The sequence below is a fragment of the Trachurus trachurus genome (genome assembly GCF_905171665.1).
Source record: "Trachurus trachurus genome assembly, chromosome: 23".
NCBI classification, from domain to species: domain Eukaryota; kingdom Metazoa; phylum Chordata; class Actinopteri; order Carangiformes; family Carangidae; genus Trachurus; species Trachurus trachurus.
The window spans coordinates 13,096,927-13,120,349 of NC_139912.1; the positions used below are offsets into that span (position 1 = coordinate 13,096,927).

At 41.5% G+C, this 23,423-nt stretch overlaps 1 protein-coding gene across 1 annotated transcript; it reads right to left on the reverse strand.

Annotated features, from left to right (window-relative positions):
- Positions 1 to 606: 606 nt before the first annotated feature.
- On the reverse strand, positions 607 to 1,744 carry tmem229a (transmembrane protein 229A; the record flags this gene model as incomplete). The annotated part of the gene is made up of 1 exon (XM_083999056.1): positions 607 to 1,744. Exon 1 carries the CDS (start codon positions 1,687 to 1,689, stop codon positions 607 to 609), a length of 1,083 nt encoding a protein of 360 aa, XP_083855182.1. The 5' UTR covers positions 1,690 to 1,744.
- Positions 1,745 to 23,423: the final 21,679 nt, after the last annotated feature.

Genomic DNA, 23,423 nt, shown 5'->3' on the forward strand with positions numbered 1-23,423 from the left:
TGCAGTTCCCAAGCAGCCGAGGAAACCAGAGTGTCGCCACACTCCCCTGAGCAGTAGTAGAAGTCACTCAGTCGATCAGGGACTTTCATGATTATAGGGCTGGTCCCACTCTTGTGGTCCAACCGTGAATGGAATATTTACGCGTTCAAAGTGGTCAACATCTGTATTACAACTGCATCTTACATCAGATAGATAAAAATGGCAGTATACTGAATTGAAAAAGGTTAGGCAAACAAACCAGGTCAAACCAGTTTTAACTTCATTTAAGGACCCAGATTTATCAGACATCTCAACTTCTACAACTATTAACTGCACAAAACCTCAACTCATTTGTTGTGGTATCATGTCACCTCCAATTTGAACCAAAGTATTACCTACTGTATCTGGGCAAATGCAAACCATGGTTTGAGTTTGGTCCCTCATTACCCTCTAACCTCTTAAACCACTGACATACATGAACCCTTTCCTTTAATCAGTGTGCGTAATAAACAATGCCCAGGCCTGTAGGCCTTATTTACTTTCTAGAATAATTAATGCCACCTTGTTTCTTCATCAGTCACGACTCACGTGTGGGCCAGACTTGGACTAAAACCTCAAAAATAAACCTTATAGTTTTTTCTTTGACTCCAGCTGTCCATTGACCTCTCCGTTTCCCTCTCTTACATCTACATCTTTGGTGCACTTGATCCTCAGCAGGACATTGGACAGCACGTCCTGATAGAGACTGAGACAGACCCAGCCAGGCAGGTAGAGGAGCGTGATGAGTCCCATGAAGTTGTGAGGATAGTGGGAGTAGTCCCACGAGCAGGCATCAAACTGCCTCAGGACCAGACCCCAGGACAACTCCCAGGTGTAGATGAAGCAGACGTAGAGAGGGAGCCGCTGCCACGTCCGCCAGCCTCTGCTGAAGTGCAGGTGAAGGTAGAGCTTCTCCACCACGAAGCTGCAGCTGCCGTACATCAGGAAAGACCACAGAGACGTGTGTCCGCTGAGGGACCGGTCCGACTTCTCAACCAGGTTGAACACAGACGTGAAAAGCACCTCGTCCAGAAGACCGTGCATCCCGAAAAACATGAACCGCACAAAGCCGGGGAGACCCTGAGGACGAGCACGGTCCTCACCGCTGTCCTCCGCGCCGGTCTTGCCCAGGAGGTCGGTGGGACAGCATGGGTGATACTGCAGCCTCGATAGCCCCCTGTGAAACACCTGGGCGAAGTAGAGAGCCAGGATGTAGTGCACAACCAGCTGCGTCCCTGATACGACCCTCACCTGCTCTGTTAAAGTGTTGATGTTTCCGATCAGGATCTGCAGCCCGATGTAGACAGACGGGTAGAAAACAAGATGAAACACCACAGGCCGACCTCGGAAACACCTCTTCTGTGAGTAGATCTTCTCAAGCGCAAAGTGGGTCAGTGAATGCATGATGCACAGATAGGGAGAGGAAAACCCCACCAGTTTAGGGTCCCGATAATTGAAAACCCCCTGTAACGATGACAATAGGACATCCAGAGTCACGCCATGCATCCCGTAGAAGTAAAGCCGCATCCATCGTGGCAGCTCCCGCAGCGAGTCCGCCGCGTCCGCGATCTCCCCAGTCGGTTCCTCCTGGTGGGGTGTCCGCGCCGCTTTTAGGCCACCGGCATGATCCCCCGACCGGCTGCGAGAACCGTCTCGCCACCGACTGGCCATGATCAGTCACTCTGTGTGGAGAGATTAAGCGGTCCTCTTCCTGCACATTGTTTTTTATGTTCCGCTACGACCGCGCAGTGGAGAGAGCTGCGGCTGCAAGCATCTCCAGCAACTGTACAGAGTGCCTGCTGCGTTCACGTGCACCTCGGAAAAATGTGGGTTTATGAATACCGCGCTTTAGAGCTTTAAGATCCCCCGTTGAGTTTTTTTTATGTACCTAATCAAATTAAAGTTTACTGTGCAAACAGTATTGAGATGCAATGTTCACATCTTAAAGGTTCAAGGCTATGTAATGTGGAAATGTGTGTTTACATCCATATATCTGCCGAAAAGAGTCAAACATGACACACTTTATATGTTCATGTGTGTCCCCTTGCATGGGCACATTGCAAACCAACAAGGAACCTTTCACAAAAGCATGATTGATAGTGATACTACTAGGCAAAAACTGCAAAATTGACACAAACTAAATAATTAGGAAATGACAGGCTTCAGCTATCTTTGCAATAGTTGTTTTGTCTTCCAATTCCATGTCTAACATTGAGAGTTGCTAACATTAGCCTGACAAATTGACGTTAAAGGGACAACGAGGAGTTTTGGAAAAGCGAAGCGTTTTCACACTACATTTATGAGCCTCCGCGCGCACCGTACATTTCTTTGACCGGGCGCAAGACGGACTCATGTTTTCATTCATCAATAATTAAAGTCAGAGGTTCAAAGAGGTTCACATACCACCGTAGTTCCGACCATAAACGGCGATGCGGCTGCGTTATTCTCATGATTCGCAACGAAGGAAACGCTGGTCGGCTCGACCAGCACTTCCGCCACCACTAATAAAAACAAAATAACGATAGAGACAGAACGATATATTTATCGAAAATGGGCCCATTAACAAGTGTGGGTAGCGGAGATTCATCCACATTAACGTGAGACTTTTTTATAACCGAATAGAAACTCCTCGTTGTCCCTTTAATCAAACGAACATTGTGAATAAACACATAAAAAAAAATCATATATCAGTGCTTTTCACCTCTTTAATATCGGATCCAATTGGAAATGATGAAAAGTTGATTTTAAAACCACACGGATAATAGTAGTCATTCAATATGATCAATTTAGGCTATTTGTACTGTATTTGCAGTAAATGAAGCAAAAAAAAAAAAAAAATTCACCTGTCTATTAAGAGCTTAGTTCCATCTGCGATATAGCCTACACACTGAAATTGAAGAAAAACGGTCTTGGGGTCGTTATCGGCATCTCCGTGTTTCTAAATTCCCAGTTGCACCTGAAGGTACCATAATTGAGAAACTGATGGAGGCGGTGTGGCTGCACTGCTGTGGTGGAGACGGGACGTTTCGGCTCTGACGCGATTATTAACTGAGCTCACGTCTCCCCGCCACGTCCTGACGGCGCTAAATCATGACTCATTAATGATAATCACTGCAAATCATCCCGCTGTTATTACAGCTCCGTATCCTCTCTAAACTCATTTGTTAAACCATCAAATTTCATCAGTAGTGGCCTTAATACTAATTATCACTCATGTGGCTTTATCAAATACGGAAAAATGACTGATCATATTGCTGCCCTGTCTATGGGCTGCTTCCTCCTGTGGTTTCCTGGTTAATAACACTTTGCAGTTGTGTTCCTCTAACACAGTGGTTCTCAACCTTTTTTGTACCAATGCCCCCCTGACCATACCATGATCCTCTGACCGCCCCCCCCCCCCCCCCCCCCAAAAAAAAAAAAAAAAAAAAAAAAAAAAAAACAATGTTACAAAATTTCGCTTTAAACTTGTTTTCTAGAATTATCTGTTACTTTATTCATATTTCACTGCTTTCGTGAAGCTATTCTCTGGTAAACATATTTCAAGCACCAAAACAGTTTGTCCTCATGATGGAGGACAAAGGTGTGTTTTCACAAGGGATTTGAAAATTTTCAAAAAGCAGCAAAAAGCCTAAATTATTTATTTTTTACAGTTCTCTAGAACAAAAACGGCCCATAATGATGGTAATGATGACAGAGCTGTCCATGGTTACTTAAAGGTTGAATATGTAGAATATTTATTAAAAGCTATATTTTTTCAAAAATAATACATCCATGGGGCCTTTAGAGGGGTACAGAATGAAAGTATTGCTTTTCCACAAAAAAAAATTTTTTAGTCTGAATTATTATTTTTAATTTTTTTGACGGGCTCGACAATGACTTTCTGTCAACGTTCTGTTTACATTCGTACCTGCCTGTAGCCGACATGTGGCTCAGTTCTCAGCTGTTTTCCTGCCTCCTCCCGGTCCTATGCGTTTGTTTCCAACCAAACCTTTTTAATAATCAATCGGTGGATCAATGGATCATCATATACTTGTTAGGATGGGTGTATTTGTGTAGTCTTATCTGTCATAAACACGTTTATCGTCGCGGACTTTCGGTGCCACGGAGCTCCTTTTTTTTTTTTTTTTTCCAACTTGAGGAGAGCAGTGACAGCGGAGGCTCTGAGCAGCAGCGGTGTGGAAGGCAGAGAGCCTCCACTCTCCCTGTAACAAGCTGCAAGTAATTTATTATGCTGTTAATGACGGTAAAAATTAAACATAAGGTAAATATCCTGCTTAACTCTCCTCCTCTGCTGTCCTCTGATCAGAGCGGAGTCCCTAGCAACGGCCCGTTTTACCTAGCAACGGTCTGGCAATCGACTGCTGGAATTCTTTTTCTGTTGTTGTTCTTGTATTTCTACATAGTCAACCTTTAACCAAAAGTCTCTTGACATATCAAACAAAGAAAACTATGGACTATGGAAGTTTTAATGCTCAAAATACAAACAATATCATGACGTGAACCTTATGTTGCGGTTAAAAAAAATAATAATAAAAAAAAGATTGTTGATTTGGTGCTAGAATGTCCAATTGTGCGTGCAAAATTTTTTTGAGGATGCCCTCAAATCACTTATTTTGGGCACTAACTGGGGACCGAAAAGTTGGTAAACTGAATTTCAGAAACATTATCTTGGCTAACAATGTGGAACAATAAGGTGAATGTATAAAAAACTTATTTCACCACTCACCACCATATATTGATTTTCCGTGGCTTCATTGTAAACAAATGCACATGGCCATGTAGTATTGATTTTTCAGCTTCATTGTAAACAAATGCACATGGCCAGGGACTGGGAAAAGCGGACTTCCATAGTTCCTCTTTGATTAAACATTTGAAATAGCTAGTTTAATGTTACACTGCTCTCACATTTCCATTGAAGGTAGCTCCCTTCCCCAAGCACAGACTTTTTTTTTTTTTTTTACACCAAGCACGGACTGATGCAGGCAAGGTGCGCCTGTGTGCGTCAGGGCGGAAGAGACCACATCCATCAGACAGGAGGGGGGTTGTAATTTTTGGAAAAAGGCAATGATGTATTTTTGAGATGGACTTTGACATTATTTGAAATACATTTCACTCAGTATGACCACTGATCATAGCTAGATGGTAAAATAATAAGTAAGGTAAAGTAAGTTAAAAAAAAAAAAAAAAAATCATCCCTCAAATCTGAGGGGGCACCTGCCCCCTCGGTTTCTATTGACATGACGCCGCTGGTAATTTACGGGCTTCCCTCTTCAAACGGGGTGTTTGTGCAAGAGGCTATATCTAAAGACCCAACATGCACCCTGTAACTATTAAGGTGGCGGCCAGAAATCACCTTAGATCGGCAGGAAAACCCTGTCGGGTAAAGTCGGGCGGACATGTGCGTGTGCTTCACCTGTAAAGACGGCGCCACTATAAAAAAAAAAAAAAAAAAAAAAGACGGCTCGGGTCACCTGCTCCTCGCAGGGACGAGCAGTCATAGGAGCTCTGCTATTCCTCTTTCTTCAGCCTGTAGCCTACACTAATGTTTGGCTGTACTTGGTATAAAAAATCCATCTAACTTCATTCAGTAGCCTATGGGTAAACTATACAAAGACGTGTGTGTGTGTCATTTAAGTCAGACCGTCTGACGCAGCGCACCTGTAGTGCGCACTATGGTTGGGTTGAAACGTGTGCGGAAATTTCCCGCATTATGAGTGTTATATTTGCGGGTTAAATCAGTTGAAAAGTAGGTTATTTATGTCGGTTATTTGCACTTAAAAAGTTGGGAAACCATTAAAGTTGAAAAAGTAGAGCTCAAATGAACTTTGTAGGGGCCAAGTTGTGGCGCCCCCCATTTTTGCCTGAGCGCCCCCCTCTCAGCCCTCACGCTCCCAGCGCCCCCCACAAAGTTCAGAACGCCCCCCAGGGGGCGGTACCACCCCCGTTGAGAAACCCTACTCTAACATGAGCAACAGCCTAACACAATGCAATGTAAAATATGTAAAATATGTAAAACATGCCTCAAGTGATACTGTGGTTTCAATTAGTTTATTATTCAGCAGCCACTCAATGCATATAAGTTATAGTTGTAAAAAGGTGATGTGATATTTTCTATTTAGAGGAACACAACATCCAGTTCTGTGAAAATAAGAAAATGGAGTGAAAAGGAAACAAACAGAAGAGGAATTATATTTGCTATCGTTATGCGGGGTTAAGATAAGGTTATGCAAGGGTTGTAAATGCTGACAAGGCCTGATAAGAACTTTGCATATATTCAAAGGTGCAGTTTCTGACTGAGGATGTAGGTCAGTGCTTGTCTAAGATTAGTGCATGATCACTAAACTTCCTCTCAATGTCACAGTCCTTAACCTCTTCACAGCCTCCAACCCCATACATTGCATATAGCACGAAAGAGACAGCATATTTATCATTATGGCTGCAGCAGTTTTTTTATGGTAGTTTAAATGTCTGGAGCTGCCTTGTCTCTTGTTCTGTTCTTGTGTGGCAACGACAAATTAAGTCAGTTAACTTTGAACTTTGCTTATAGAACAATTTAGAAGACATGCAGCAGTACACCACAATGCCCACATGGGGGCACTGCCCAATTGTGTGACCAGAATAGGGAGTGATACTGTAGCTAAGGCTCATTTTCCCCAAAGGGAACTGAGTGCATTTCCATCACAGGCTATGAGGCGAGCCAAGATGATGTGTGTGACATGGTGCAGTCTGGTGTCACCCATCTCCTCTTCTCCTTGTTCAGTGCTCACTGGGTTTCTGTCTGTGGAGGAAGAGTCTGTGTCAGTGTGGTGTGTGGTTAGTGGTTTGAAAATGAGACTGTGTTTTTATTTTTGGGTCATGTGAGCATGGTTGTGTTCTACTTCCCTTTGAACAGTCATACAGTTTCACAGTGCGTGTATTTGACAGTGTTTGTTTGCTCTATCTGAGTAATGCAAGTGTCACCGTGTCTCTTCTGGCTGCAGTCCTGTGTTCCCAATTTGTGTGTGTGTGTGTTTGTCTGCACACTCAGAGGAAATGGAGATATCAGTGGTCTTTCTGGGCCACGGAGATAACACTGTGTCTCTGCATGGTTTAAACCCATCAGAATCACTTTGGCAGAGATTGAACTCCTGTCTGAACCTACTCTGTAGTGATCCAGGACCTGCACAGCCGAAATGAGAAAGTATATTCAAACAGTTTGGGTCAAACACAATATTATATATATATATATGTGTGTGTATATACACACATACCACAACACCAGACAAGATATGACCCACACACACACATCCATCTCCACCCTTCCTTTTGCTGTTGCACATCCTCTCTCAACCTCCATTAAATGCAATGCTAAAGGTAATTGCAGCCATTATTTTTGATGTGTAGCATGTTGACATTGGCCTTTGAACATCAATAATTCATTGCCCTATTTATTGAGAGATATAATGTAATTAGTGTGAATAAATGAGATTATCGCTGATATCAACAGAACATGTAGAACATCTAAACCTCCCATTGTATTGAATAATAGATTTTGTTATCAGGAAAAAAAAAAAGAAGTAAAACAGAATGTCTGGGCAGAAGAGACGGTTAGCCGTGCTTTAAATTCGGCATCAGTCATAATTTTAGACAAAGCAGTACTGAATGAGGGGGAAGAGTGAGTCATCTGTGTTTAATTATTGCACTTAAATACATCTCCTCTTCTGGTGTCTCTGGCATTTTCTGTTTACATCTATTCTGTTCAGACAAAAAGAGCATTTCTGTATAGGCTATACCGCTATCACTACAGCACCAAATGTTTGGCTAATCTGATTTTAGTCTAATTTTTGCACAGACATACAGTACAGGTGTATTAGACACCTGTATTTTACTGCAATCTGCTAGAACGACTTTTTTTTATTGCATGACACGCCAGCAAAGATTTAATAAATGATCTCAAGGTATTTTAATATTATTCTGAACAGTGAAGCTTCACTTTGCACCCAGTCTGAGTCAGACACGGGGGTAGAAAAACCTCATATTGGATTCCTTTGAATTTCAATGTGCTATCAGTGATATATATTTTTTAATTAATTTATCAGGGCATAGAACCATTATCTTACGCAAAAGTCACAGCATATTAAGGAAAAACAGGTAGATAGTAGATAGTAAGTTTGTAATGCAGATAAAACCGTTCTTGTATTTCTCTTTTTTTATTCAGATGACTGCTAGATTTGTTGATGCAACTGGAGGCTGCAACTGCGAAATGTGGAATGTTCAATAAGCTATTTCACTGAATAGAAGTCAAACAAAGATGCATGTTTATTTCCTCTGTGAGCTGACACAAAATCCGCCTTTGTAATGATAAACTCTTGTCTTTTGTGCATCATTGTCATCACAACAGATTTCTGCAGATGCAAAAGATGTGGAATCTGACACGATTGTGATTTTTGATATGACTGTACAATGAAACCTCTTATTGTCAATGTTTGGGTTTGAGTCATGATAAAACACCATATACCTGCAGGTTTAGCTCCACAGATGGCTGGGCTGTTCTCTTTGTCTCCCTTGGTATGTTTTGTGCATTTCAATGTGCTTTGGATCCTAGTCAGCCAAGACTAGAAGTAGGATATTAGGCAGTGGAAATGGTGCAGAGAATGTAAAACATTATAATTGGAGACATTTCTTAAATCAGACCATACAATTATATCATCTCATTTGCAACTCGATAAAAGAATGGAAAGCGGTTTTCCAGATCTCCACTTTTTTTTCTGCAAAAATCCTAATTATGTCCTTTCAACAACAGCAACATTTTAAACACTAGATGGCAGCAGTGTGGTACAGCCTCCCATGGTTTGGGTGGGCCCTCCTGACTCTGTTGTTTTCATTCATAGAAACGCAATAATACCGTGTTTTTTGCATGGAGTGAGTTTTAACATATAGTGGCTATGTGTGCATCAATGATGGTTATTGTGGCAAATGCAAGAGACAGACAGACAGTCAGTGTGTGGCCTGAACTGCCCTGACAGATTATTGTGTGTGCGACTTTAGACTCCTTTATACCCATTATGGTGTATGACTGTGTGCTGATTGCCATGTTAACAATGGATGATTCAAGCCTATTCTACCGCTGGTGTCATTGTACAACATGACATTCAGAGAAGAGTGCCTTTTAAAGCCTTAATGCTGAAATGCTAAATGCATTCATTTACTTCCTGAAAGGTTGTAGACCGCACTCTCCAGATCAGACAGGCGCATGTAAACGTACAGAACAGATAGATCAGATCAGAGCTGTGATGGACTCCCCTCTATTGCATACAAAAACATTTTCTCATCAGATATGTCCCGTTAGGCTCATTACAGGTTATGAGTGGCTGTAAGATGAAGCTATGTGATGTTTGATTGATGTGACGCTTGACCGAGTCCCACAGGAAATGAATGTGAATCTGCAGTCACGCACTTAAAATGGGAACCTCTGAAAATGTAATTTCAGAAGCCATTTCCTCCAATTTGAGCCATTATTGAATGGACGGCTGGCCCCATGCTCGTGCATTGTCTTGTACGGTCAGATTGGGTATACTGTAATGTGTTTGTGTATGTGTGTGTGTGTGCGCGCACAGGCTCACGCAATGTTATTGTTTTGTGTATTTTTCCTCGAGTTTGTAGCTTGTTTGTTCTCATTTTATACATTTTCGACCTGGGGATATTATATTTCCAGTGGTTGTGTGTGCTTGTTGCTTCTCTGTGTGTGTGTGACTCTGTGATTGGGAGGAGGAGGTGAGAGGATAAAGTTCAGCCTAAATGATGGGAGGTTTGCAGTGTTCCCGGGAGTATAGTTCAGGCTCTCCTTTGCTGTTCTTCCTCATTAGGAATTCTGTACAACCCCGAGACCGTCCAGGGATTCACCCAAGCACATGGCAACACAACACCCTGCCTCACCCTGCCTCACCTAGCCTTACCCCTCTCTGCTCTCCTTTTCTCCCATCTAAATGCTCTCTTCTCTTCTCCTCATATTGTAATTCATGCGTCTGAGTCACTCCTATCTTATGTTCTCTCGCTGGCTCTCTTCCACTACAGTTTTATGAACCACATCTTCTTCAAGTCTGAGGCAATATTTTAAAACATATTCATTTACTACTTAGATAATCTTCTCTTCTCTTCTCTTCTCTTCTCTTCTCTTCTCTTCTCTTCTCTTCTCTTCTCTTCTCTTCTCTTCTCTTCTCTTCTCTTCTCTTCTCTTCTCTATAATCCACTAATTCATCTGTGCTTTCCCCACCCTCATTCACCTATTCTCCTGCTTATCCTCTCCTCCTCTCATGTTTCATCTCATCCTCTCAATAGTAACCTTAGTGACCCTCCTTTTAACCTTGTCATCTTAAATAACCCTCTCTCCATCCACTCCTTCCTTTCACATCTCTTCAAATCCCCCCTGACCTTCATTTACCCCTTTGCCACCTCTCACTCCAGCCTCCCCCTCCACACAGCTTGTATTGTCTCGTGTTTAAAGAAAACATTTTACTCCTCCTGTGTTGTTCACACAACTGCAGTGTTGTGACCTTCTGCTTGTTGGGTGGTTGTTGCGCCGCTTTGTTCCAGGCTGAACACTTATTGGACAGATTTACTTTACTTTTTGTATCCATTTATAGCATTCAGATTTTTTTTTTTTTTTTCATTTTAAAAAGGTCCTTCAAAACCCAAACAGCACAGATAGATCTTCAGTAACATTTCCAACCCTATGTGCATTAAAATCCATTTAAAAAACACAATCACCGTTACCTTGAATATACGAGAGATAGAAACTGCTGCTGTAAAGGCCAGTAGCAATGGAAACACGACTTAGCCCTTTATCCTTCTCTTTGCTAATTGTGTCACATTTTCTTTTTGTCTAAAGTCTATTTTACATTTTGACTTATTCTTTCCTCTTCTGTCAGATAACGGTACGTTTCTTCCATCTTAATCCTCCACACCTGTAAAACTGCTTCTCCCTTTCCTGCCAGCTCTCTGATAATAACAAGTCTTTTGTCTCCTCTCCTCTCCTCTCCTCTCCTCTCCTCTCCTCTCCTCTCCTCTCCTCTCCTCTCCTTTCCTCTCCTCTCCTCCCCTCTGCATGTTATATCAGCACAAAGCAAAGAGCAAACGTACTTGGTTAACTCAGTGCAGCACTACAGATGCCCTCTGTGTACCTGTTGCAGACAGTCTCTGTCATCCTCCTGCTCTGAATTTGTATGTGGACCTCTCCACTCCTCCCTCTGCCTTTTCCCTCTCTCTGCCTGTCTCTAAGTCTAGACAGTCGGGGCAGCAGCATCATTGGATGGCATGATTTAATTTTTCTTGTCTGGGGGTGGACCTCTGGTGAGAGTTGTGTCTGTTCTGTGGTGGGACTACTTTTGTAGTAATTTGCAGCGATGAATGAAAAGGAGTACAGACAGTGTGTCTGTCCATCTGTCTGTCTGTGTATTGTGAGGCTTTGTGCATCCTGTCCATTTTGTTTACCATCCGCTGCTCCCAGGGGGTGTCTGGGAGATTGTAGTCATGGGATACCGAGACTCCATGAACGTGTGTCATGCTCTGATTGGCTCAGCTTGCCACTGGCTGGGGCATTTATTAGACCTGTAGTGATATGGATATGGATCATCGATGAGGTTCCCTGTCTCTCACCCCCTCTGCTCTTTGTCTTTCTTTTCTCCTCAGCCTGTTGTTGTTCTCTCTCTCTCTCTGCTGTGGTCACGTACAGCACAGTCCCTGTTTGTCTTTTTCTTTGTCCAGACAGACAGTCAGAAGGAAATAGAGAAACATAGTGATGGCAAGAGAGAGAGAAGTGTATAGGAGAACAAAAGGAAGCAGGAGATTGTCAGTTATCAGTGGGATGGGTGATGGGTCAGCGCTGTGAGTGAATATGTAGACATCCAGTGAAGCACAGCGTAGGATGTTGTCTATTAACTGTGGCGCCAGGAGGTAAACAGGAAATAGCAGCAGGTGGCTTGTCTTTCAAATCCTTGGTGTCAGCTGACCTCTAATCTCTGACCTTATGGGTATTTCAGTGTTATTGTGAACCCTTGGGTATCAAGGCTTTGCTATAATTTCCAGAAACTGGTTATGGAGGGATTGGAAACTCTAAAATTCATATATTTGAATGTGCTTGTTACATGTCCCTTTCCCAGTGCATGATGGGATGAGCACCAGTCCTATAATGATGATTTCTATAGAAAAATACACAAAAGATCAAACTAGTAATGTCCTTTTCATATAGTCTAAAATATTTCATCATATTTCATACATAAAAGAATATAAATAAAGTAAGGAAACCAACCTGAAGATGGTAAAAAAGCAGAGAAAGCAGTTCTGCAGATGACCAACTGTTATTTCTCTACAGGAAAAATGCTAATGTGTGTTGGATTATTATGATGAGTTGCTACAATCACTCCCATGAATATCATTAAGTGCCCACTGCCCAAGAAAAAGCTGCCTCTATTCCTCCTCCATAAAGCCTATTCTTAGCACCACCTGTGACTTTGAACGTAACAATTGCTTGGATATGGAAATAAGACACTGTGTTCAACTCCATGATGTCAAAATGCCTACAAGCCCCTAAAATAACATTACTAAATGAAGATGGATGTCAAGATGTGACATGGCTCTTGATGGAAAAATTCTGCGAAGGAGGGGAGAACAAAACAAAACAAAAAAAACAAAACCAAACCTTTCCCCTAATGAGGTCCCATGGCGGCCTGCCTACACGGGTTAACAAAAGAAACTCTCTGGTGGATTTCACTGAATGTTTCACCCTCAAACTTTGATGCTTTCCCCCATTTTAATTCTACAGCAGAAGCTGTGAGGTGGGTTAGGAAGAGGTCATATTGATGTAGATGTGTATGAATCACACTGTACGTGTAATGAATAAATTGTATTATTTTACTGTCTGAAGTCAAAGAAGTTGAATGATTATAAACTTGCCTTTCTAGTTTCGCATAAGTCAATTACTAAATCAATCATTTATTAGTCACCAGACCAGCATATTTATCATTTATAAATGAGAATCACAATACTATTTTTTTTCTGTAGGCTTCCAATTCATTTAATCATTGACTTCTTGTCTGATTTAAGGCAGTGAGCGAGTGAGCATGGGTGAGCCTGCAACAGAGGCTCATTGCATTTGCATAATTCACAGATGACCAAATGACTTCTTCAATCTTTTTTAACATGAATCAGTGAGCCAATCATTACTTCCATTGAAACAGAAATGATTACTTCAAAATAAACATGAATGAATACGACTCTATAAATAATTAGCATGACACGTCTCTAATGTTGCTATCCCCAAAGGAGCTAATGTTTATGCCGTGCCGTGTATCTGCTTATGAGAGCAGCACGTTCGCTTCCTCATTTGTCTTTCTCTCTGCTCCCAGTCATATCTTTTCAATTTAGCTACAACGTAAACAACTCCTTCAGTGTTTCCCCTCTCCCACTTTGTTTTTTTCTCCCTTTTCATTGTTATCCTTTTGCCTCTCACTTGCTCTCCTACAAATGTGCCATGCATGGCTTTTTATTTCAGGGTCAGCTATGAAATTCAGCTCCTCCATAGTGCTGCCTGCAGTGCTGCTGAATGTTTAAGATGCTGCATGCGCTGGCAGTATTTGCATACAATTTATATGGAGGAGGTCACTTTCACAAATTTTCTTTCATGGAATCTCTGGTTTACACAGTTTATGGGCATAGGACATGGTTGCTGTCTGGCCAGTTGTTTATTTATTGGTATTCATATTAGATGTTAGTGGCAAAACAGTTTTTAGAGACAAATAGATAATTGAATGTGAAAGTACAACCAAAACATGCGACCAAACTGCAGTTTTTTAAAATGACAGTATTCCACAGTATTTGATCAGTGACCTTTGACATATCATGTCATTGTATAAACCATAACGTGATGTATTTCTCCTTTTCTGACCTTCACTAAAGAAATCCACCTGTACACATTTGATCCCTTTTCATGTTTTCTTTATAGCCTTGTAACTTTTCAACAGAAGCAGGATAACATGTTGAACCATGTCTGACTCTTGTCCTGAATCATTACTTCTGACTACTGAGGCTACATTGTGGGGTTTCCAAAGGGCGCAAGATGTTGCAGGAACAAAATAAAAATACACTATATTTTCACAAGCTTTATTAAAATTTAATCCAGCGACGGCACAGTGGAAGCATCAGCAGAAACTTGCTGCAGGCTATGCTTGAGGGAGAGAGCTGCATCTGTTTTTATATAAATGAATGTCTTCTACTGCACATTATGCAAAAGAAAGATTTTTGCTCATAAATGAAGAGAGAAAAACATGGAGCATCACAAAATATACAAAATCCAAGTGCCCTGTATTTGTTTTTGTAAATGATAATAATGGACCCATCATGCTTCATTAAACAAATGAGACTAACAGAGTGTTTTACAGTAGGCTACTTAGCTCCCGTCTGTGAATATGACCAATTTAAAGCTTAAGATATAAAATCAAAGTATCTCTATTGTGCATTTTCAAAACTTCCTAACCATCAGAACAAATGTTTGACCAAACAATCCACAAATACTTCACCCCTAAATTCATACACACTTTACTCACTCAAATGTTCAATTGGTTGAATGGCTCAGTTAGACAATTGTTTTGTCATTGTGTGTAGCATGTGAAAGCTATGATGCAGTCATCAATGGATAAAACAATCCCTCACACAGTCTGCACCGGTTCATCGGCTTTTGACAAAGAAGTTGTGTTGTTTCACTCATATAACCGCCTCCTTAGAGAGTTCCTCGCTGTTATCGAGTCAGACCACGGCTGCGTCTGACCTGCGGTGGCTCCAGCTGAGGCAAAACAGTAATTAGCAAACTTCTCATAATAAACTCAACTACTGAAGTTCAGTGAACTGGATAAATGTTTAGACACAGAGATGAAATGCATTCAGACCACTGGCTCTGGAAAGCAGCAGGCACAGCTATCCCTGCTTTGGTTTATCCACCTCCGTCACTTGGGAAATACTCACTGTAGGAATTAATTGCGTTGTACAGTTTGTTGACTGGTATTGATAATGTCCAGTCCTAATCAAGGTCATGATGCTTTCTAGGCTGATTACTTAACAGGTGCATGGTGAAAAATGCCATCCATAGCACAGAATAATGCAGAGGAAAAAAAGCCCAGGCTAATTCAATTCAAAGCTCATATACAGTATATTGAATGATAGACCTTCAGTTATGTGACATAAATGAGTGGGTTGATGGGTTTTTCTATTAAGACATAAGTCTAAGAAGACTGATCTTGCATGGAAAGAAAGACACTGAACCTTGTGAAGAAGGCAAGGACATGCTGTTTTCTCTTTGATATAATAAATAAGAACTTTTCTCTTTTCTTGGCAAGTGTCGTCTGAAAATGCAAGAGGACTGGGATCCCTCTATCATCACCATCAGCAGCAGCATCATTATCCTACAGGAGCGGTGCAGAGGTCAGTAAGTGTGTTAAGGATATAATGACCCTTTTAGCGCACCGTGAGATGCAGTATCTAGTGTCAATGACTAATGCTAAGGGGTGGCAGACATACACATGCATACATATAAATGCACAGACTCATGCATGCATACAGTATATCTATATGCAGCACATAGTCACACCCCAAGCTCCACACTCACTACAGTGTCGGTGACTAACTGGGTTAGGGGTGGGGTAGGGCATTTCTCTGTATCACTGACCCGTATTAAGTTACATTGTGTTCCCTAGAGGGAGGATATGATCCTCCGTGTCACTGGAAAATGAAGGGTGAACGGAAATGGTGGGGGAGGAGGAACGCCAAAGAGACGGGAGGGCGCGAGAGGGAACGGAGAAATCAACTTAGGAGGATTGAAATGCAGGGAGACGGGGAGGGTGAGTGTCAGAGCACATGAGTAAATCTTGAAGAGGATGTAGGAAAGAGTGATCGGCACACATGTAGGAAGTCAAAATCCCAAATGTTTAATGTATTCTCCACTGTATTCATTCCGTTATTCCTATAAAAAGACTATCAGTAGCTTTTTAGACTCTCGTGGGGTCGATTTTGAAACAGCCATATGTAAACAATCTACCATATATGTTCATGACCTTCTGGTTGGGCTCTGACCTGCAGTACTTACTGTCATTGCTCAAAAATGTTTCCTGTGCAATGGGACATTGACACTCCAAGCCAAAGGGTTAAAGATAATCTGGTCAGACTGTTTGCTTATCAAAGTGACTGAATGTCTGAGTGCTTGTGTTTGTTTCCCATCTGACTTCATTTTAATGATGACGCAGTGCCCTCACATCTCAGGTTATAGGGGCAGTTGGTACAATATCAACATAACTGAAGGAAACCAAATATGGAAAAAAAAAGACTCAAGTTGCAAAAATTGAATTATTCTGTCAGGAGCATTTTGCGCAAAATAATCTGACTGGCTCCAGAGGTGCAGAGTCACTGGAGGTTTGATCCCCAGCTCCTCTACTCTGCTTGTTGAAATGTCCTTGAGCAAAATAGTGAACCCCAAATTGCCATATATGGCTGGGTGTGATGTATGTGTGAGTGAATGGGCGAATATGGCGAGTATTTTAAAATGTTTTGAGTGGTGTAGAAGACTGGGAAAGTGTCATGTAAGTGCAGTCCATTTACAGTTTATCAGAACTGTAATTGAGGCTCTGAAGTATTCGCTGCCCTGCTGTGCATCACATCAAACAGCGAGCACAGGCTGATCCAGCAGTGGTTGGGGGAACATGGACAGATCATTTTCTGTCTCACTTCCACAGACTCTGTGTCTTTTTCCTCCTGTCTCTTGACTCACCTTTGCTCTTTTTAGTTCCCGTTGATCTGTAACTCTCTCCCCCTTTCTCTGCCTCTTGCCATCTTCATCTGCCGACTTTCCTTGTTTCTTTCTCTCTCCTCCGCACCACCCACACCCACTTCTGTCTGCCTGTCTGTTAGGGCCCTGTGAGCATTTACACACACGCACAAAACGCTCACACACACAAACCCAGAGCTGCTGGAGCCCTTTTCCTGAGAAATGTCAGGGGAACGCCGAGCTAATGCCAACCATTAGATTCTACCAGCATTTAAAATCTGGCAGCCTGTGTGAGCATGTGCACACAAGCTTTAATACGATAAGCATGTGACTATGTGTGTGAGCAAATGTGCACAATTGTGTGAATGTGAGTTCTATTGGTACATATGAATGTATCAGTTTATTAATATCTGTCATATGCCATCTATCATTTGTCACAGAGGATGGGCAGAAAGACAGTATCTAGCAGGAAGAAAAATAGAGGATGCGTTCCATATATCCGCTCTTTAACCTGTCTCGCTTTTTTTTTTCTTCCTCGCTCCTCCAATCTTTTCAGATTTTATCTTCCATTTAGCACTGTCTGAGCTTGATGTGCTGTCACTTGTCCATGAGATAAAGAGCATATATCTGCTGAAGACTAGATATTGGAATGTACAGTCTTTCCAAATATAGGATAATGTAGCTCTTAAATAAAAAATGTCATTTCAATATGTCTGATATTTAGTTTTTCAAAACCATTGGAATATTGCTAGCATATTCAGGTGTATGTGATATCACTAGCTGTATTCAATACATCCCCTTCATTCAGTATGTGGGCACCTTTTTCTTTTTATATGAAGCTGATTTGGGCATCAGCCAGGTTTGTTATGAACTATTTCAATATTATATCACAAAAACTCAGCTTGGATTGGGTCACATCTCTGATGAGATCATGACAATAGTCCCAAACTCCTGCCCTGAGCTGGGTCTCAGACTTTGGCACAAATTCATGTGTTGCAAATTGTTGCATTTGATGTCAAGTTGGTATTTCTACTCATTAAAGTCCCTTTAAGCCGAGGTCTGCGTCTAGAATTGAAATACTGAATTTTTTTTGTCGCTGTATGCCAAAATGTTGCCTCATTAAATCGTTTAAATGAGCTTGATAAATAAGTCCAATTTCTCCTTTGTTGGAGAGCACACATAAACTCAGCAGTCACAGCTGGAGAAACCACGGCCTGCTCGTACATGTGTCTGTGTTTGTGTGTGTATGATAATTTGGGACACAGCACTAATGACCAAATTATAATTCAGCTCATGCACACAGTCAGGAGAGGCACATGGACTCACAAGTGTATACACACACTTGCACATGAACAAAGAAAAGCAATGACTTGTGGCTGTGTCACTGTGCGTACTGTGCACATATGCATGCAATGATGTCTGTGTGTGTGTGTGTGTGTCTTGAGTGTGTGGGCGTGCGTGTGAATACTGTACGTCAATCTGTCTGTACACCCGTCCCCTGCCTGTGTGAGATGACGAGGTCACTGGGCCGAGCCTCTTAACTTCACAGTTCAATTTGGATTTGCATAATCCTGGCGTTAATTTCCACAGGGTGCATCCATCCAGCGTATCTCGACAGGTGACGGGGGGTTAGACAGCTATCCCATGATCCACTGCTCCAGCAGCAGAGCGGAGCGAACAAACGTGCAGAAGAAGAAGAATGCTAGAAACATGGACTAAAGAATCACTGATGATTTATCCTCACACACACACACACAATTGAGGAGGACGACTGGAGCTGTGAAGTTGATTAATAAATTGAAATTATGTGACATTAAACAGAAAAACAATTAGAAGAATAAAGAATGATCAGCATAAGAAAAATAAATCACTAGAAGACAGATTCATTCACTTAGAGCATTACAATGAATGACAATATCATTCCCTTTTAATTAGTTTTAACCCCATGACACTTCCTAATCAAAATGAGCCTTCAGCCATGTCACTCAAAACAAAGAATGGAAACTATGGAGTAAAGTTCAAAAGTGCAGCACAGAAACATCCTGAGACATGAACATTGTGAGGCACTGACAACCTTTCTAGTAAGCACTCGTATGAAAGATAAGTTGCTAAAATTAATCACGGTGGAATAGTGTGGATTTTCCTCCAACAGCTCTAACTTTTCATCTCTTACCTTAAACTCCACTTTCTGTGCTGTAGACTTTCTATTAAAATATTTTGGAAACCATACTGTATTTGCTCTCTTGCCAAGATGACGATTCTTATCTCTCTCGTTTCTGCACTTCAAGTAATGAAGGAGAGCCAGGAGGTGATTAGCTGATTTTAATGAATGGAGGCAGAAGGAATTCTGTCCAAAGTTTCAAACTACACCTTAAGCTTGGTAATTAACATGTTATGTCTCATTTGTTTAATCCCAAACAGAAATGTAAAAATGATCTGTGGTTATACAGAGGTTTATGATGTCTTGTGTCACTATGTGGTCACAAGACACCGCAAGCTTGTGAGGTGACATCAACTGTTTTGACAGAGAAAAAACTAGGTTTCCCTTTTATCACAGACTGTTTAATCCATACACAAATGTGAATGTACAAACAACAAACAAGTTACATGTTGCTGAGTAAGCTTAGGATGTGCTAGAAGGCAGATTTATTAAGTTTGGACAGAGCCAGCTTAGTTGTTTCCCCCTGCAGTCTTTTTGCTACACTAAGCTAATTGCCCGCTGGCTCTGGGTCCATCCTTAATGTACCAGCATAAGGATGGTATTCATCTTGTCTCACTCTTCACAAGTAAGCAAATGAGTGTGTGTGTTTTTTATTTATTTACAGACACACACTGCACATAATAGCAGACATCATTCAGCTGCACATAATAATAAGAATATAATTAAAATAGGATAATCCATTAGCGTAACTTTGTGGAGTTGTGCTGTCTGTGCTGAGGTTAAATGTTCCTTATGACAGAACCTGTGTAACTGAGATGTTGAACAAAAGAGAGGCTGGAGTTCACAATAATTATAAGAGAAATAATTGTGGAAGGTATGATTGTAGTAATATATAATGCTCATGAAAATAGAGTTAGGGAGGCTTCCTATTAAAACAAAGCAATGTGTTGTTTGATGTATAACACAAGAAGAGTTGACTCCTGACTAAAGAAACAAGTGTTGTTGTAGCCACACAGTTGATTGTTTCTACTCTAAAGGTGAAGGAGAGGAAGAAATTAATAGGATGAGTTACAATTACATGCAAACACAGATAAATCAGAGATTAAGAAGAGCAGTCTGAGTGGAAACATTGTAGTTTTTTAAACAACACTTGTCGAGTGCCTTTTTTAATACCGTTTCTATTTCTAATTCTAAATTTTCATGTATCGGGGCGGTGTTTAACTCAGTTGGTAGAGCACCCGCCCTGTGTTGAGACTGTAGTCCTCACTGCAGGAGGCCCGGTTCGGATCCCGTGTCGGACGACCCTATCCTGCGTGTCATTCCCTCTCTCTGCCTCCCATTTCCTGTCACACTCTCAACTGTCCTAATAAAAAGGCATGAAAAGCCAAAAAAAAAACCTTTATTTTCATGTATCGTTTACTTCACTCACCCTAATTCTCAATTTTAAATCGATCCAGTGAAAGCTTCCCACCTGAGTGTGAACTGTTTTTGATGCTAGTAGACGCAAGTAAAACTCTTTCACATCTTTATCAAATCAAGTTGTCAACAGCACCCAGTCTAACGGGAAATCAGAATAACAGGGTTCCTCTGCAGCAGTTAATGGTTTCCTTAACATGGAAAAAGCTTCCCATTTTCCTTGAGGGTTAATAGAGGTGACAGTTGGCTCAGTAGTGCCATGATGGCTGCCGCTGCCTGAGTTTGACCCAGTGACACATTTCCTGTCCCATCTGTCTGTGGGACCCAGAGGAGGCGAGAGTCTCCCTGAACACCGGGAGTGCAGGAGTGTCTGTGTATATCTGTGTGTCTGTGTGTGTGTGTGTGTGTGTGTGTGTGTGTGTGTGTGTGTGTGTGTGTGTGAGGCCGCATCTCTGTGTTGACTTAATGTTTACTCAGCGAGCCCCAGCTTGTCTCTGAATAATTCAGTCACGCACACACACACAGACACACTTTGCCTATTCCAGTGGCACCCAGGATTTGTTGTCAACCCCTGTTGTTAATTTGTCTCACACCAAAAAAAATACATCTCTCTCTGCCGCCCTTTCCTCCATTATCATCTCACATCTTCCTTCCCAGCTGTCTCTTTGACCTCCATTCTCTTTCCTCTCCCTCTTTCCTCATTTTTCTGCTTCATCTTTCACATCCCTCATCCCCTCCTCGCCCACCATCTGATTCTCTCTCATGCATAAGTAAATGAGAAGCGAGGAAACACGTCTTACTTCTCCCAAAGTTCAGCTGCAGAGCTTTCAAAGATGCATAATTGAGGCTTCCAGAAAGTGAGAAACAAAGAATGAAGGCCCGGTCACACCAGAAAGTAGTTCAGTGAAATGAATCCACATGTCTGAGCAAAAATATTTGGTTGTAGGAGTTGTAGAAGTAGTGAAGAAGGAAGATGGCTCTCTCTGGTCAATTATTAAGCATGCTAAATGGTTTAGTTTAGTTGATCTTTAATGGGACAGGAAAGTTTGACAGTTTATAATTTTTGCACCATGGGCTGTACCATACAGCTAATAAGCTTGAACTGCTTGGGTTTGTGTGACTTCAGAAGTCAGAAGCACTTTCCAGACGGCTTGCAATTCATCAACGAATTGGCAACCAATGCAAATCCATTTAGCAATCTTCCAGTCTTCCAGTGAAACACATGCAAAATTGAGTCTTCCAGTGAAACACATGCAAAATTGTTCACGAAAATATGACTTTCCGTATCTGCACGGTGGGGTTTTTTGGTAATCATTTTAGTCCTTTGAACAGTAATGAGAAAAACCTATATGTGTATTTTATAAATCATTCAGTTCATCATTAAATCATGCCTTATCTAACTCTGCACTACACTAAATATTGATGTTTGCTGCCGTAATGCCAGCGCTTCAAAGAATATTATTCTGCACTGAAAAGATTAATCAATATGTAGAAAGGGAAATGGAGGGAGGAAGGTGGAAGAAAATGGAGAAGAAACAGATGTTGTCTAAAAATGCGGAATGGGAAATAGGGAATTGACAAAATGTAGAGATAAAGAGAAAGAGCATATACACACACACAAACTTGAGAACACAAACGCAAAGCTAACAATCCTTATAATCCTCAAATCCTCAGAAATCTAATGGATCAAAGTATCGCTCATCTAAACCTCAGTGCTATTCAGCTCTCAGAGATGGAATACATCAAGGCTCGAGTGTGAGTCTATGTGTGTATAGGTGTACACCCCTCCCTCTTACTTCTTCAGTGTTGATTGTAGCATGATGCGGCAAAATGCAAAACACTTTGAATGATTAAAGTGGGCTGCTGGTCATGTAAAATTCTGCCACGCTCAGACACAATATGACTTCAGACAATAATGGGCTCCTTCTCTCCTCCTCCTTTCCCTCCAATCCTTATTTCTACATTAACTTCCTCTGCTTTTCCTCCTTTCTCTGCTCTACTTTCTGTGGCTCCTCTCTTTCTCCATTCATTTCCTCATCTCTGCTCCTCTCCCTCTCCCCACCACTCTTTTCTGCCCTGCAACAGAGAAACTCAGGGGTGAACAATTCTGCTGAATTTATTCAGAATTATGATAATTTCTGCTAAACCCTATTTATAGCCACCTTCGCTTACTCCACTGTAAATCTGGGTGCACAGAAATGTCATACATGTGCATTTGTGTGTGCAAATGTGTTCTCGCAACCAGTGCAAGCAACAGTGTGTGTATGTGGGTGTGTTTGTGTGCCAGACTTGGTCATGCATAATGAAAATCCTTGGGTCTTCTCTGGGCTATCCTGCTCTGATTAGGTGTAATTGATTAAATGGTTATTATATGCTAATCTACCATTATGCACACAATCTATAGAGTAATAGCTTGGTGTGTTATCAATGTGTTTGCTCTCTATCTACATGTGTGCTTGTGCAAATGTAATAACCTGCAAGTGGACATATATCGTATAGGTCTGTTAAATGTGTGGTCACCCAGGTCTGAATGTGCTCCAGCAGTGTTCACAGTAGGTGTGTGCGTGTGCCAATATGTGTGTACACGCAGGGCGGGCTGATGTATTTCTGTCCAATTAGCCAGTGACCCAATTCTCTCTGGCTGTCTCAGAGTCATTCTGTGGTTGTAATGGATTCACTCTATCATCATATCCAATCTCCCTGTCTGCATCACGCTGGAACTGCTCTTAATTTAACTCGCACATGACGTTCCTCTTACCAAGGACAGTTCGATCAATATCTGTGAGCGTGACCCTCCCACTTTCCCCTCAGAAGAACCTCAGCTTACAAGACTCAAATCTTAGATTTCATCTACAAGTTGACACTGACACTAACATGTTTAAAGGTGCACAAACACATCGCTCACACACATGTACATACATTATCTCATCTTGAATTTCAGCAACTGCTCAACAGATCAGTCCATGTGATCTTGCCTTGTCCACTTGTTAATTTCTGCTTTGCTCCATTGGCTGGTTTGACCTTAGTGATGCAGGGTCGAAA